The 13999-nt window shown below is 40.5% G+C and overlaps 3 protein-coding genes across 6 annotated transcripts in view; 1 reads left to right on the plus strand and 2 right to left on the minus strand.

Moving 5' to 3' along the window:
* Positions 1-3275, plus strand: part of LOC120944005 — a 6122-nt gene extending 2847 nt beyond the window's left edge. Inside the window, exons 6-8 of the mRNA XM_040357736.1 lie at positions 1-6; positions 344-477; positions 1128-3275. The exon at positions 1-6 is cut by the window's left edge and continues 665 nt beyond it. Of these exons, the coding sequence (XP_040213670.1) occupies positions 1-6; positions 344-477; positions 1128-1336 (349 nt within the window). The 3' untranslated portion in view covers positions 1337-3275. The remainder of the gene's footprint in view (positions 7-343; positions 478-1127) is intronic.
* MAP3K20 (mitogen-activated protein kinase kinase kinase 20) overlaps positions 1-13999 on the minus strand; it is a 277073-nt gene that overhangs the window by 85395 nt on the left and 177679 nt on the right. The window lies entirely within an intron of this gene.
* Positions 3132-5948, minus strand: LOC120944006 (putative nuclease HARBI1). Its single transcript, XM_040357737.1, has 3 exons — positions 4881-5948; positions 3504-3863; positions 3132-3335 (listed from the first exon to the last, which is right to left on the minus strand). The coding sequence occupies exons 1-3, from the start codon at positions 5581-5583 to the stop codon at positions 3331-3333; spliced, it is 1068 nt and encodes a 355-aa protein (XP_040213671.1). The 5' UTR covers positions 5584-5948; the 3' UTR covers positions 3132-3330.

Here is a 13999-nt window from a genome sequence, read left to right on the forward strand (position 1 = left end):
GAGCAGGTAATAACAGAGCTCAAAACTTCAACTCGTCCCCTTTCAATTGATGAATGAAAATTGTGTGTGGGTGAGTGAAAATACAGGGTGTGATCTTTAACCACTGTCCGTTTCCTCCACCCGCTTCTTGGATAGTCACGGTAAGGGTTAGGTGGGGTGACTGGTGGCGAGTTAGACACTCTTATGGTCAGACTAATAGCTCAGGACTTGAAATTTGTGAGCCCTGATTTAAAAACAATGTTTACTTTGATGTTGTGGAATTTTCTATCCAATTTCAGGCATGCATGTTTGATTGTTGTATTAATGATCTTAGTTCTAACATCTATTTATCTTATAATTCAAGAAAAGCAACAGGGGGTGGCCCTGAGAAGAAAATAGTTTACCACCAGTATGAAGAGTTACTGCGTCCATACATAGATCTAGATTCCATTGTTGGCATCAAGGCTGGTTTTGATACCTCGAGGCACCATGAAAACGGTGAGAAATCCAAACATTTAACATGTTCTCATATACTTCCATCTTGTATCTTCAAGATAACCAACTGGTGCACAATTGTGTGTGTTTAAATGTTTTTAAAATGGTTTAAATCTTTCTCTAAGTAATTTTTTTAAATAAAAAATGTTGATCGCCAGTAGCTATCCGGTTAACCATTTTGTTTTAAATTTATTTGGAAGAGGGTGCTGACAAAAGGCAGTTAGTGTCAGAAGCAGAAATTGAAAGTGACCACTCTTTGAATGCACAGCCGTCTGTCTACTTCCAGGTGGAGGATGATCCACCAAGCAACCCTGAGGAATCAATCACCCTTTTCCTAGAAGAATCTAGTCATGAAAATGCTAGTAATGTAAATGCTTCTGAAGTAATGCCAAACCCAACTGTGTCCAACCATATAACTTTAGATACACCCATCCTGGGTACTCCTGATGTGGTTGCTACTGAACCCCCAGAGTTAAGCAGACCTAGAGACAGGAGAACAATTTGTAGGACACGAAACATGGATAGGGAACAGTACCATTTTGATAGAGAACAGAGTGATAGATTTCATAGTGAACAACAAAATTTTAGAGAACAGCTCATGCAGAGATTGGATAACCTAAATAGTAACATATGCAAATCTAATATTCTCCTAGAGCAACATAATGCAGCTCAACACACCTATCGCCAGCAGAAGCTCTCCTTTATGGCCAAACTAACTGAACTCTTAGAAGCACATCTGCCATCTCCTGGTGAGCAATCTCATAATGCTCGGAATCTAACCAGCAGCAACCACAGCAGTTTTGTTTGTGAAAGTATTATCGAAAATGATGCTATTGATAATTTTACTATTCAGGATATTTAAATGTTATAAGAAGTACAATTTTTTTTTTTTAATACATTTCACATAATTCACAACTGAGTTTGAATTTAAAGAGCTTGCAAACATTTGTTCTTTAAATTTTTACTCAGCACGCAACATTGTTAAGTCATATATTGCCCAAAGTTGACTGCTATATAGATGCTTTTTCCAGTTAAATATGTCATTTGAACATGTCGTTGCAGATCTGTACCAAATATGTGTAATCAACATGACGTTTGTATTTGAGTTTTAGATGTTTCAATGGCCATCATTGATCAAGCTGGTTGGATGACCAATGAAACGTCTTTAGACAGTTATGTAGCTTTGATTTTATTTTCAATAGATATACAATTAATGTTATATGGGATTTTTGCTATGACATTATAGCCTCTGAAAACATTTCAAAAAAGGTTGAGAATTATGTGAAATCTATTTTTATCTATCAAGCATGTTCTAGTATTCATTACTGTTATCATTACGGTTTTCATAATTGTTTGTATATACACGTTGAAATGCAAGTGCAACAATATTGTCAAATATTTGTTTTAACATGTATATTTTTTTTTCAAAAGCAGAACCATTTTTTTGTTGTAAGGCAAAAAAAGTGGTAGGATTGTTGAAAAGTAGAAGTGAACTATCAATAGTAATAGAGTTGAAGTTACAGAGTAGAGATATAATTCATCAGCACTACATAAAATCATCAATCATATTCGTTTAATAGGAGAATACATCACATAACATCACGTCTACGCATTTGAAACAGACACCCTTTGTCACAGCAGAAAATGTGACAGGTTTGTCATGCTTTTCTTCCGTCAGGAAGGCACACTATTGGATCTAAATTTTTTTTTTTATATTTTATCCACGTGGATGTAAATTATTGATATTTTCACTCAAGTGCTTGGTTTTTTATCTGTACTCTGTGACTAAAATGCGCCATCCATTGTTGTTGTCACAGCAAGGACCATGTTTCTCTGTGTGGTTTTCGCCGGTAGTTTGATTCATACTAAAAAAACAAACATCCAAATGGTTGCATACTCCATCTTGCCCAACCATATATTTTTGATGTTGTGTTGGCTGTAATTTGACTTCTGTAACTTTTGAAACCACATGTTATTGGTATGGAATGTAGGTATCATTTCCTGACTAATGAGGTTAAAAATGTTTCTGCAATTTGTAGACAACCGCTATTCCATCTTTCAAATGCCCTGCGTGGAATAGTTAACATTTTAACTAACGTGCATTGTTTCTCAGTAATGAAATGAGTAATGGTAACTGCGGTGTGGGGTGGAGAGGAGAAATTAAAATATATGTAACATTTGGGGTAATGGTAGATGACTATAGGCAACCAAAGGTAGAGTTAAGTGACCAGTGATGAAGGTGATGATATACAAAACAATAAATAACACCAAAAATATAATATTATGATTCAATTATTGTGTTATTTAATGGTTTGCATATCAACGGCTTATTTACAGGTCACTTACTCTCTTTACCTTAGGTTGGCTATAGCCATCTGCCATTACGTCAATTGGTGGTATTTATTTTAGTTTTATTTCATTTCTCCCCTCTCCCACACAACGCAGTTAACAGCACTCATTTCATTCACCATCTTTCTGGCAAGGACATGGTTTCAGGCAACTGCAGCATTTCAACTGTCTTTGGCACACAGTTCGGTCTTCTATTTTATTGCTTCTCACTAATGTCAAAAAAATGTTGGTACTTATTAGCAGATGAACAGAATTTTTGCGTGTATAACCCACACTTACATTTGTTGCAATAAAGAATTCAAACACAATTTAGATTTTGTAAAAGACTTTTAAGTGAAACTTTTATTTTACATGTTTGAAACTGTTATTGTTCAATGTTGTAAAAAATAAATGCAAAAGAAGTACAACAAAGTGAAAATACAAAAACAAAATAAAGACTCATTTTTTTGCAATTTTTGTACTCTTGTCTTAATTTTATTATAGTTCTCCAAAGTTTTTAGAGTTGAGTTAACCTGAAATAATAAAAAAAACATCATTGGTTAAGATTTTACATTGATAAACAAGATCAGCCCAAATAATTCATTTTACAGCATGTCTGTCTCTTCAACTTAATAATGCAAGTTTGTGATCATTTCTGATGATGTTTGGAAAATTAAAACCATGTTACGGTGGTTTATTACCTGAAAAATAGTTTGCAATCAGTTTACTTCTTGCTGTGTTTCCCCTTTGATCATTTTCCACTGGAATTGTGGGCATGTCATCCTCCACTGTGGTGTCTAGTTCCTCTTGTAGTCCACCATGCCTTGCAATGTTATGGAGAATGCTGCATGCTAGGAACATATCAGCTACCTTACTGGGGGAATACTGTAGGAATCCACCAGACAAGGACATGCATCGGAAACGGCTCTTTAGGACACCAAAGCATCTTTCGATCACCACTCTTGTTTTTGTATGAGCAACATTGTAAGCTGCTTCTGCAGGAGAGGATGGCCTGTTGATTGGTGTTAAGAGCCATGGTAGACAGGGGTAACCAGCATCTCCTATAAATTTTAAAACAATATAAATTTATTTGTAAGTATAGAAGAAATCATGCTAAATCACATGATGTAGTGGCCAATTGTGTGGTCATTTTAGAAAATTTTCCATTGTTAGTCACATATGGATAACATACGTCTAATAAAGCACATTTTAAAATTATTTGTGGGGGCAAGGTTCTGGATTTGTACTTTTGATTGAGCATTAATGGTACTTAACTCACAACACAACAGCATACCACAGTTGTGGGCCATGATTACTGTAGTGTAGTGTAGTGCATGTGAATGTTATGCAAAAAAAAAAATGCTGGAGGAAAAGTCTGCCTGTCATAAATATTTCAATACTATAGTGCAGACCTCGTATGGGACTATAACGGAGAACCAGAGGGACATGTCTGTTTCATGTACAATACATATGCACAATGGGGGGGGGGTGATTGTTGTGCTTGGTAGTGCTGCTTGATGTTATGCATATTGGGGGGTTAACCGAAGGGATAGTGTTGAACTCCCAGATTTAAATATTAACTATAAATTCAAGTAAATCAACTACTGACAAAATTGTTGCATCTTATGCTGCAATCATTTACATATAGGTACTGTACTTAATTCTGGTGGGTGGCTTCTTTGGCACACCTTGGTCATGTGTGTTTTGATAAGTAGTTCCTAGCTCTCTCATGTGATGTCTTAATATGATAGTGTAATACATTACTTAAGCAAGCTTGAAGTAGTGACTACTTTTCAGTGCACACGGAACATGTGGAACAACAATACACCTCTCATGAGAAAGGAAAGATTTGTGGACCTTGAACCAGGTGATAGCTAACTAAAAAGTACTTGAAAGTATTTTGGACATTTAAATTCTGAGTTTATTATTACATGTTTTTGAAATACTGATTAATGTAAAGCTGTTGAGCTGTCATGTTACTGATATAGCACTAATGTCAGTCTAGTATGGAATAAAAAAATAAATACGCATTTATAACTGGAAAACACACCATAAAATAAACAGTGGAGCACACTTACCCAGCAGCCATCCATTATTTTCTAAGTCCTTGTCCAGAGTATCATATATTCCCGATTGGCGCAATATATGGGCATCATGACAGGATCCTGGAAAGCCGGTGACAACATCACGGATTATGAGGTTCGAATCACAGATCACCTGGATGTTGAGGGAATGGTAAGCCTTACGGTTTCTGTAGATGTGCTCCTGTTCTGATGGGGGACATAATGGCACATGGGTGCAGTCTATTGCCCCAATGACATTGGGCATTCCTGCTAGGTCAAAAAAACCACGTTTTATTTGATCCCGCTCTTCACGTGACTTGCCCATATGAATGTATTTTGGAGCAAGTTGTCGCAGTGCTTGCAGGACGTCGACCAAGCAGCGGGAAAAACTGGGTTGTGAGATGCCAACAATCTCACCACTGACATGTTGGTATGAGGCCTTTCCTAGAAAATGAAGTACTGCCAAAAAACGCACAAGACCTGGTACTGCATTACTTCTCCGCGTGCGTGTTTCTAGGGCCAAGTGTATTTCATCATACAGGGAATATATCATGGGAGAGGATAATCTAAATTTGGCTATCACCTGGGTTTCAGAAAATTGATCCAAAAAGGTACGTGAACGAAATACACGTTTCTCTATCTGAACGACATTCTGACGTGTCCTTCTTCGCCTCTGGATCAGTTTCAGTTCAAATAGAGCACATCCAAATGGTTCCATCTTGCACAAAACTCGTAACAAAATTTACCACAAGCCTAAACCGCCAAAAAATTCCTCTCAACAAATGATATACCGCCTGGGAAATGTCATAACGCCACCCTCAGGGAGGTGCTTATTTAACGATTGCTTAGCGATCGTTAATTGTCTAAAAAACCTTTGTGAATTGCACTTCTGTACATATTTAACGATTTGAGTCGTTAAAACAACGATCAATACGTTCAATAACGACTCAAAACTAAAAATATCGGTTCTGTGTAGTGAAACGTTATTTGATGATTTTTACAAGCGTTAAATCGTTTAGTGAATTGGACTTGATTCAATAACGTGTGAAATCGTTTACATAACGACCGGTATCGGCAAAAAAAGCTTTGTGAATTGACCCCAAAGGCTTTTATGAAGTGGAGTTTAGGAGCTTTGACATAAAAACACTAATTCCAAAAGCTCCTAAACTCAAGTTTAGACGCTATAGTGTACATGAGCCCTTATGGCTGATGTCACATGGGCAATTTGACTGCTAGCACCACACTGCCAGCTGCAGAATCACCCAGAAGAGGCTTTCACTTACGTTTACGAAAATGCTCCGTTGTTGGTCTGGAGCTCAGCAGAATCTCTTTCACTAATGATACCTTTCTGGTCCAGTAAGTGAGAAAGTAAGTGCATTAGAATAGTAGTAAATTAGGGCTCCAGTCACCGGGGAGTTGCAGCCAGTGACAGTATTCCTGTGTGACATCAGTGTTTGAAGCCCTGTCTGGAAAATATGCTTCCCCTCTGTCTAGTGAAACACCAGGACAGCAAGGGGAAATCCTCTAATGGAGCACAGAATAGCAGTGTAAGTTCTAATCCTTCACCACTCTAAGTAAAAACCATTTACATACATACACTTTAAGTGATCAATGGTTGACAACGATTTACATCACTGTAAAGACCTGCCCATGCACTGCTCCATGGGTAATAATTAGAACTGTGTAATAACCTAAAAGCAAAGTGACAACTACCTCCAATATGCTATACATCTTGAATGTGTGTACTGTGTAAGCAAATGCAGTACTTTGCTTAGTGCACATCAGCATTCACATAAGCCCCTGCTTTTCAAACTAGCTTACAGTTGAATCCCCCAACTAACCGTGGTAGTTTGACCCACTACACCTAAAAAACAGGCTAACCACTATGACACCATACTATAAGAGCACTGTTGTCAGCTACACTTGGAGAATTTGTCAATTTGCCCATAATGGACAAAGTGACACACCGCTTACTTGTCTACGTCCCTACCAACTTATACTAAAATTCAGGGTGCTCCAACGCCACATAACTCTTTTGTTGCAGATATTCAGTGCTTTTGGTTAGGCTTCATTTCCACTGGCGTTTTTACAGCCACTTTCTTTAGCCTTTTTTACAGCTTAAAAACGCCTGTTTTTAAAAATTAAAAATGTTTATTTTGTATAAAAAAAAAAAACGCCGCTGCAGCGTTTTTTAATGTCTGGCGTTTTTACAGCTCTATTGCTGGAGCCACAGAACGCCCTGGTCCCGCGTTTTTTTTTACAGCTCAAAAACGCCTATGCCATTTGCAGCTCAAAAACGCCTATGTGGGAATGATGCCATAGAATAACATGGACAAGCGTTTTTAAGCTGTAAAAAATGCTCAGAAAAGTGGCTGTAAAAACGCCAGTGGAAATGAAGCCTTATGGTTGAAAATGTGAGTTTGTACTAGGGTGCAGTGCTCAGGGCTGAGTGGCCAATCACCAAGCCCAAACACTGTCACCTGGTGTGGACAATGTCATACTCCTTGTTTAAACTCTGACACTAAAGGTTACACATACAGTATGTAGACTCAATGGGCCAGATCCTCAAAAGAGATACGGCAGAGTAACTGCTGTTACTCCGTCGTATCCCTGGTCCTAACTATGGAACTGATCCACAGACTCAGTTTCCCATAGTTAGGACGAAGATCCGACATGTGTAATTGAATTACACTGTCGGATCTTAAGGATGCAATTCTAGGCCGGCCGCTAGGTGGCGAGGCCATTGCGGCCGGCGTAGAAAATGCAAATGACCAGTTACGGCGATCCACGAACGCTCCGACGGGCCTGTCGCTCTAAATCTATGTCGTTTACGCCGAGTTCCGCCGCGTAAAACTAGGGCTAAGCCCTAGTTGTCTTAAGCCATGTTAAGTATGGCCGTCGTTCCCGCGTCAAATTTTAAATTCTACGTCGTTTGCGTAAGACGTCCGTGAATGGCGCTGGACGCCATTTACGTTAACGTCTAAGCAAATGACGTCGGAGCGACGTCAGTTAGCGCAATGCACGTCGGGTAAGTTACCCGACGGAGCATGCGCAGTACGTCCGGCGCGGGAGCGCGCCTAATTTAAATGGGACTCGCCCATTTGAATAGGAACGCCTTGCGCCGGACGGATTTAAGTTACAGCGCCGCAAAGTTCCAGGTAAGTGCTTTGTGGATCGGCACCTAACTTGGGAATTTTGCGGCGGAGTAACTTAAATCCGAAAAGTTACGTTGCGCCGCGGCTTTGTGGATTACCCCCAATGAGTACCAAGGAAGCACAAGGGAGTTTAGAAGTGGGTTGGTGAATGGAATAGTAAATTATTTTGATGCTTTGCCTTAAATGGGAAAACGACGAGTCTCTTCAAAGTGTACATATATTTAAATAGTAACATAAAACTCAGGTAAAGCCCTTGTGATGGATAACAGACCAACAGAAGGTGTGGAATAAATTGTAGAAAATGTTGAATCAGGCTCCTATCACTAAATGCCTAAATATTTGGTCATGCAATCTCATCTATAAAGAAATTGAAAGCCAATCTGATCTCTGATCCTCCTTTTTAAGCCCTGTATACACGACCGGTTTGCCTGCCAGGAAAACTGCCAAGAGAGCTTTTGGCCAGGAAAACTGGACGTGTATGCTTCCTCGCAGGTTTCCCGACAGGAAAACTGCCGGGAAAAATTGAGAACCTGCTCTCCATTTTCCCACTGGGATTCCCGGCGGTTTTGAATCCGGCAGTTTTCCTATGGGGAAACACTGCGAGGGAGCATACACACGGCCGGGATTCCTGGCCAAAGCTCTCCTCGCAGTTTTCCCAACGGGGAAAGTTACCGAGCAGGTTCTTGGTTTTCCCGTCGGACTTTATACTGCCGGTCGTGTGTACAGGGCTTTAGGCTTTTGGATTTACAAGCAGCACTGGAGGCAACCAAAATGTCATTCTCTAGGAAAGGTTGGTATTTCAGATATTCATAGGGGTCATTTATCTTATCAGAAAGCCTATTGACATTTAAATTAAATAGACCGCTTTCATTGCGATGTAAACAGATACAATAAATAACTTGCTTTATTTCACTTTATGCGATTTCTCACACAAGGTTTCAACAGCTGTATCTAATCCCAATTTGAAATTCTTATCCATTATAAGGTTCCAATCCACTTAGTATTCTGGGCCTCATGCTCAGGCTTTCACGTACCACTAAAGCCCCGTACACACGACCGAACATGTCTGCTGAAACTGGTCCGCAGACCAGTTTCAGCAGACATGTTCGGTCGTCTGTGCGTCCGACCAAACAATTTTCCGGCGGATCGGACATGTTTCCAGCGGACAAATGTTTCTTAGCATGCTAAGAAACATGTCCGCTGGAAGCCTGTCCGTTGGACATGTTCGGTCGTCTGTACAGACTCACCGGACATGTCCGCTCGGCCGAAAGCCCTCGCATGCGTCAAAGTGATTTGCCGCATGCGTGGAAGTATTGACCTTCCAGGGCCGCAATATTTCTCTTTTGAGTCACAGGAGCCACTCCAGGCTCTGAATATTGTAAGGATCCTCCCAAATGGCCAATTGGCTGCTGGCTCAGCCTCTCTGCATGCTGCGGTGAGCCTGAAACAGCTGCTCCTGCCACCTATTCATCCTGGCGCTCCAGAGCTGGGAAGGGGGCAAAGCCGCTCAAAGCGGACTGAGAACTGAGCGATCAATGGTCATGTTATGGCTCAGTTCACAGGCTAAAGCTGGCTACACACTATACAATTATTTTACAATTTTCTTGTACAACTTTCCTTTAGATTGACCAAAAACATATATGAGGTCAAACCTAAACACTTTCAAATTGTATGCAATCATGCAGGCCCTTGCAATACATGGTTGAAGGTAAAATTGTACAACAAAAATTGTATAATGTGTATCCAGCTTTAGAATCGGTGGACGACAGCTGCAGCATCAGACAGATGCTGCAGCAGGGATGCGAGTATAGAGGTTTGGTATAATTTTAAATTTTCAATACATCTACTTCAATACATCTCCTTTACTCCTTTTCCCAAAGCAGGGAAAAGAATCAGCCACATCTACTAGTCAAAGCAGCACTTATTTTGCCCTTCCCAGCCAGTGTCATTAGTACAGTGACAGTATATAGTGTTAGCACTGATCACTGTATCAGTGTCATTAGGGATGTCAGTGGCAGTTAGTTCCCGCTCAGTGTCAATTAGTATCAGATTGCCTCACGGTACCATCATTAATGGTTACCGGCTTTACTAATATAAAGAATAAATACATTTTCAGTACCGTATTTTCCGGCACATAAGACGACTTTTTGGATGCAAAAAAATGCATCCAAAGTCGGAGGTCGTCTTATACGCCGGTGACAGTCTCCGTCTGCTGCGGGCGTTCATGATTTGAAAACCGCGCCTTCTTCTCAGACTGTCCTGTGATAGGCGGAACACAAATTTTCCCAGCAGCGCCTCTGTTCTATGTTCCTCCTATCACGGATGCCTTCTCATCCTTGGACGAGAAGACATCCGTGATAGGCGGAACACAGAACAGAGGCGCTGCTGGGAAAATTTGTGTTCCGCCTATCACAGGACAGTCTGAGAAGAAGGCGCGGCTTTCAAATCATGGACGCTCGCAGCAGACGGAGACTGTGCTGCAAAACGTGAGTGATGGCACAGTGGGGGCAAGTGATGGCACAGTGGGGGCAAGTGATGGCACAGTGGGGGCATGTAATGTAATGGCACAGTGGGGCATGTAATGTAATGGCACAGTGGGGCATGTAATGTAATGGCACAGTGGGGCATGTAATGTAATGGCACAGTGGGGCATGTAATGTAATGGCACAGTGGGGCATGTAATGTAATGGCACAGTGGGGCATGTAATGTAATGGCACAGTGGGGCATGTAATGTAATGGCACAGTGAGATTTGAAAAAAGCCTATTTCTGTCAGCGGTTGTTCTGGCTACCCCTCAGCTTCCAGAAAGACTAGAAGGAAGGGGGTAGTCTTATATGGCGAGTATATCCCAAAACCAACATTTTTCCTGGAAAATTAGGGGGTTGTCTTATACGCCCAGTCGTCTTATACGCCGCCAAATACGGTATATAGATCATAATTTTTAGATGCTATAACTTTCGCGCTAACCAATCAATATACGCTTATTGGGATTTTTTTGTACCAAAGATAGGTAGCAGAACACATTTTGGCCTAAATTTATAAAGAAATTCAATTTTTTTTATTGGATAGGTTTTATGACAGCAAAACATTTTTTTGTTGGCCTTTTTCAGTTTATATAATAAAAAAAACGTGGTGATCAAAGAAAGCTCCATCTGTGTAAAAAAATATCAAATTTTGTTTGGGTACAGTGTTGCATGACCGCGCAATTCACAGTTAAAGTAGCATGGTGCTAAATAGCAAAAAATAGCTACGTAGAGGGTAAAACCTTCTGGAGGCAGAAACTGAAAAACCATGTCCTACCTCTCCCTGTGCGCTCATTGCTTGGAACATATGCAAATATGCTAATGTATAAGTGATGCCAAGTTTTGCAGATACTGCTTGTTTTTATGAGCAAAATGAAGGAGATAAACAGTATCTCACAAAAGTGAGTACACCCCTCACATTTTTGAAAATATTTTATTATTATATCCTTTAATGTGACAACACTGAAGAAATGACACTTTGCTACCATGTAAAAGTAGTGAGTGTTTAGATTGTATAAAAGTGTAAATGTGCTGTCCCTTCAGCACTGCACTTCTCTAGCACTACCTTACTAAAGAAGCTGAGGGTAAAGGTGATGGACTGGCCAAGCATGTCTCCAGGCCTAAACCCTATTGAGCATCTCTGGGGCATTCTCAAATGGAAGGTGGAGGGGCACAAGGTCGCTAAAATCCACCAGCTCAGTAATGTCGTCATGGAGGAGTGGAAGAGGACTCCAGTGGCAATTTATGAAGCTCTGGTGAACTCCATGCCCAAAGGGTTAAGGTAGTGCTGGAAAATTATGGTGGGCACACAAAATATTGACACTTTGGGAATAATTTGTACATTTTCACTTAGGGGTGTACTCACTTTTGTTGCCAGCAGTTTAGACATTAATGTTGAGTTATTTTGTGGGGACAGCAAATTGACACTGTTATACAAGCTGTACATTCCTTACTTTACATTGTAGCAAAGTGTAATTTCTTCAGTGTTGTCACATAAAAAGTTATAATAAAATATTTACATGGGATGGGTGTACTCACTTTTGTGAGATACTGCATGTGTGAAGCGGCAAAAATGATGGGCTTTAAGGGCCACATAGCAGACGTATGCATTCATAGACGGCTGAAGTTTCTATGCTGAGAACGCGCTCATTGTGCACTCCTAACAGCGTGTCTCCTGGGTCAGTGGGATGGGTTCCTGATCAGTGATAGTGCAGTCCTATTGCCTCCTGGGTGTAAAAACCTAGGTAATGGGCAGGATGGAAAGGGTACCTATGTTCCATCAGATCATGGATTTCATTTCTTTGTAATTTTTGTAAACTGAATAAAAATAACATAAAGCAACAGCTTTAAAAAAAAGTACAGATCTACTTATTTAATTTTTTTAACCACTTAAGACCCAGACCATTATGCAGGTTAAGGACCTTGCCCCTTTTTGCGATTCGGCACTGCGTCGCTTTAACTGACAATTGCGCGGTCGTGCGACGTGTCTCCCAAACAAAATTTGGTTTCCTTTTTTTCCCACAAATAGAGCTTTCTTTTGGTGGTATTTGATCACCTCTGCGGTTTTTTTCTTTGCGTTATAAACAAAAATAGAGTGCAAATTTTGAAAAAAAAATCAATATTTTTTTACTTTTTGCCATAATAAATATCCCCCAAAAATATATAAAAAAACATTTTTTTCCCTCAGTTTAGGCCGATACGTATTCCTCTACATATTTTTGGTAAAAAAAAAAAAAAAAAAAGCAATAAGCGTTTATCGATTGGTTTGCACAAAATTTATAGCGTTTACAAAATAGGGGATAGTTTTATTGCATTTTTATTAATATTTTTTTTTTTACTACTAATGCCGGTGATCAGCAATGTTTTTCGTGACACATCGGACAATTTTGACACATTTTTGGGATCATTGTCATTTTCACAGCAAAAAGTGCTATAAAAATGCACTGTTTACTGTGAAAATGACAATTGCAGTTTAGGAGTTAACCACTAGGGGGCACTGTAGGGGTTAAGTGTGACCTCATATGTGTTTCTAACTGTAGGGGGCCGGGGCTGGATGTGTGACGTCATTGATCGCCTTTCCCTATATCAGGGAACAGATGATCAATGACACTGCCACAGTAAAGAACAGAAAAGGTGTGTTTACCTCCCTCCGTTCTTCAGCTCTGGTAACCAATCACGGGACACCGGCAGTGATCGGGTCCACGGGCGCGGTCACCGAGCTTAGGACCGGGTCGCAAGCGCGCCGACGGCGACACGCTCGCGACCCCACGGCTGGGCTTAAAGAGACACGTACAGGTACGTGATTGTGCCCAGCCGTGCCATTCTGCCGACGTATATCGGCGTGAAGGGGTCCTTAAGTGGTTAAGGGCCAAGCCTGTTTTTCAGACTCGGTGTTTACAAGTTTAAAACTTCTCTTTTTTAAATAAAAAAATAAGACAACAGTAAAGTTAGCCCAATTTTTTTTATATTGTGAAAGATAATGTTACGCCGAGTAAAATGATACTCAACATGTCACGCTTCAAAATTACGCCCGCTCGTGGCATGGCCTCAAACTTTTACCCTTAAAAATCTCCATAGGCGACGTTTAAAAAATTCTATAGGTTGCATCTTTTGTTACAGAGGAGGTCTAGGGCTAGAATTATTGCTCTCACTCTAACGATGTTGGCGATACCTCACTTGTGCGGTTTGAATACCATTTTCATATGCGGGCGCTACTTGGAGCCTTAGAGGTCAGGGGGGGGGGGGGTGCTTTGGGTGCTGACGAAAACAAAAAAGGGGGGATGCCATCCGGACCCCTTACAGGTGTACTGCCTGTACCTCCCTGATGGCGGCCCTGCCTTTACATTAGATTTTTTATACTGTTCAGTGTTTCCACTTTCTGAAAGGGGCAGCTATGTTTTAAAACAATACACTAGGTGCCATTTTCAACCCACTCATTATCACATCGTCCAACTTC

This window comes from Rana temporaria, chromosome 6 (assembly GCF_905171775.1).
Source record: "Rana temporaria chromosome 6, aRanTem1.1, whole genome shotgun sequence".
In the NCBI taxonomy this organism is placed as follows: Eukaryota; Metazoa; Chordata; class Amphibia; order Anura; family Ranidae; genus Rana; species Rana temporaria.

What these genes read in the sequence shown, in the direction of transcription:
- LOC120944006 (XM_040357737.1), bottom strand. Translation starts at nt 5,583, where the DNA reads ATGGAACCATTTGGATGTGCTCTATTTGAACTGAAACTGATCCAGAGG. An exon ending in AAATAATGGATGGCTGCTGG is followed by an intron (nt 3,864 to 4,880) that starts GTAAGTGTGCTC and finishes TAAAATTTATAG; the next exon opens with GAGATGCTGGTTACCCCTGT.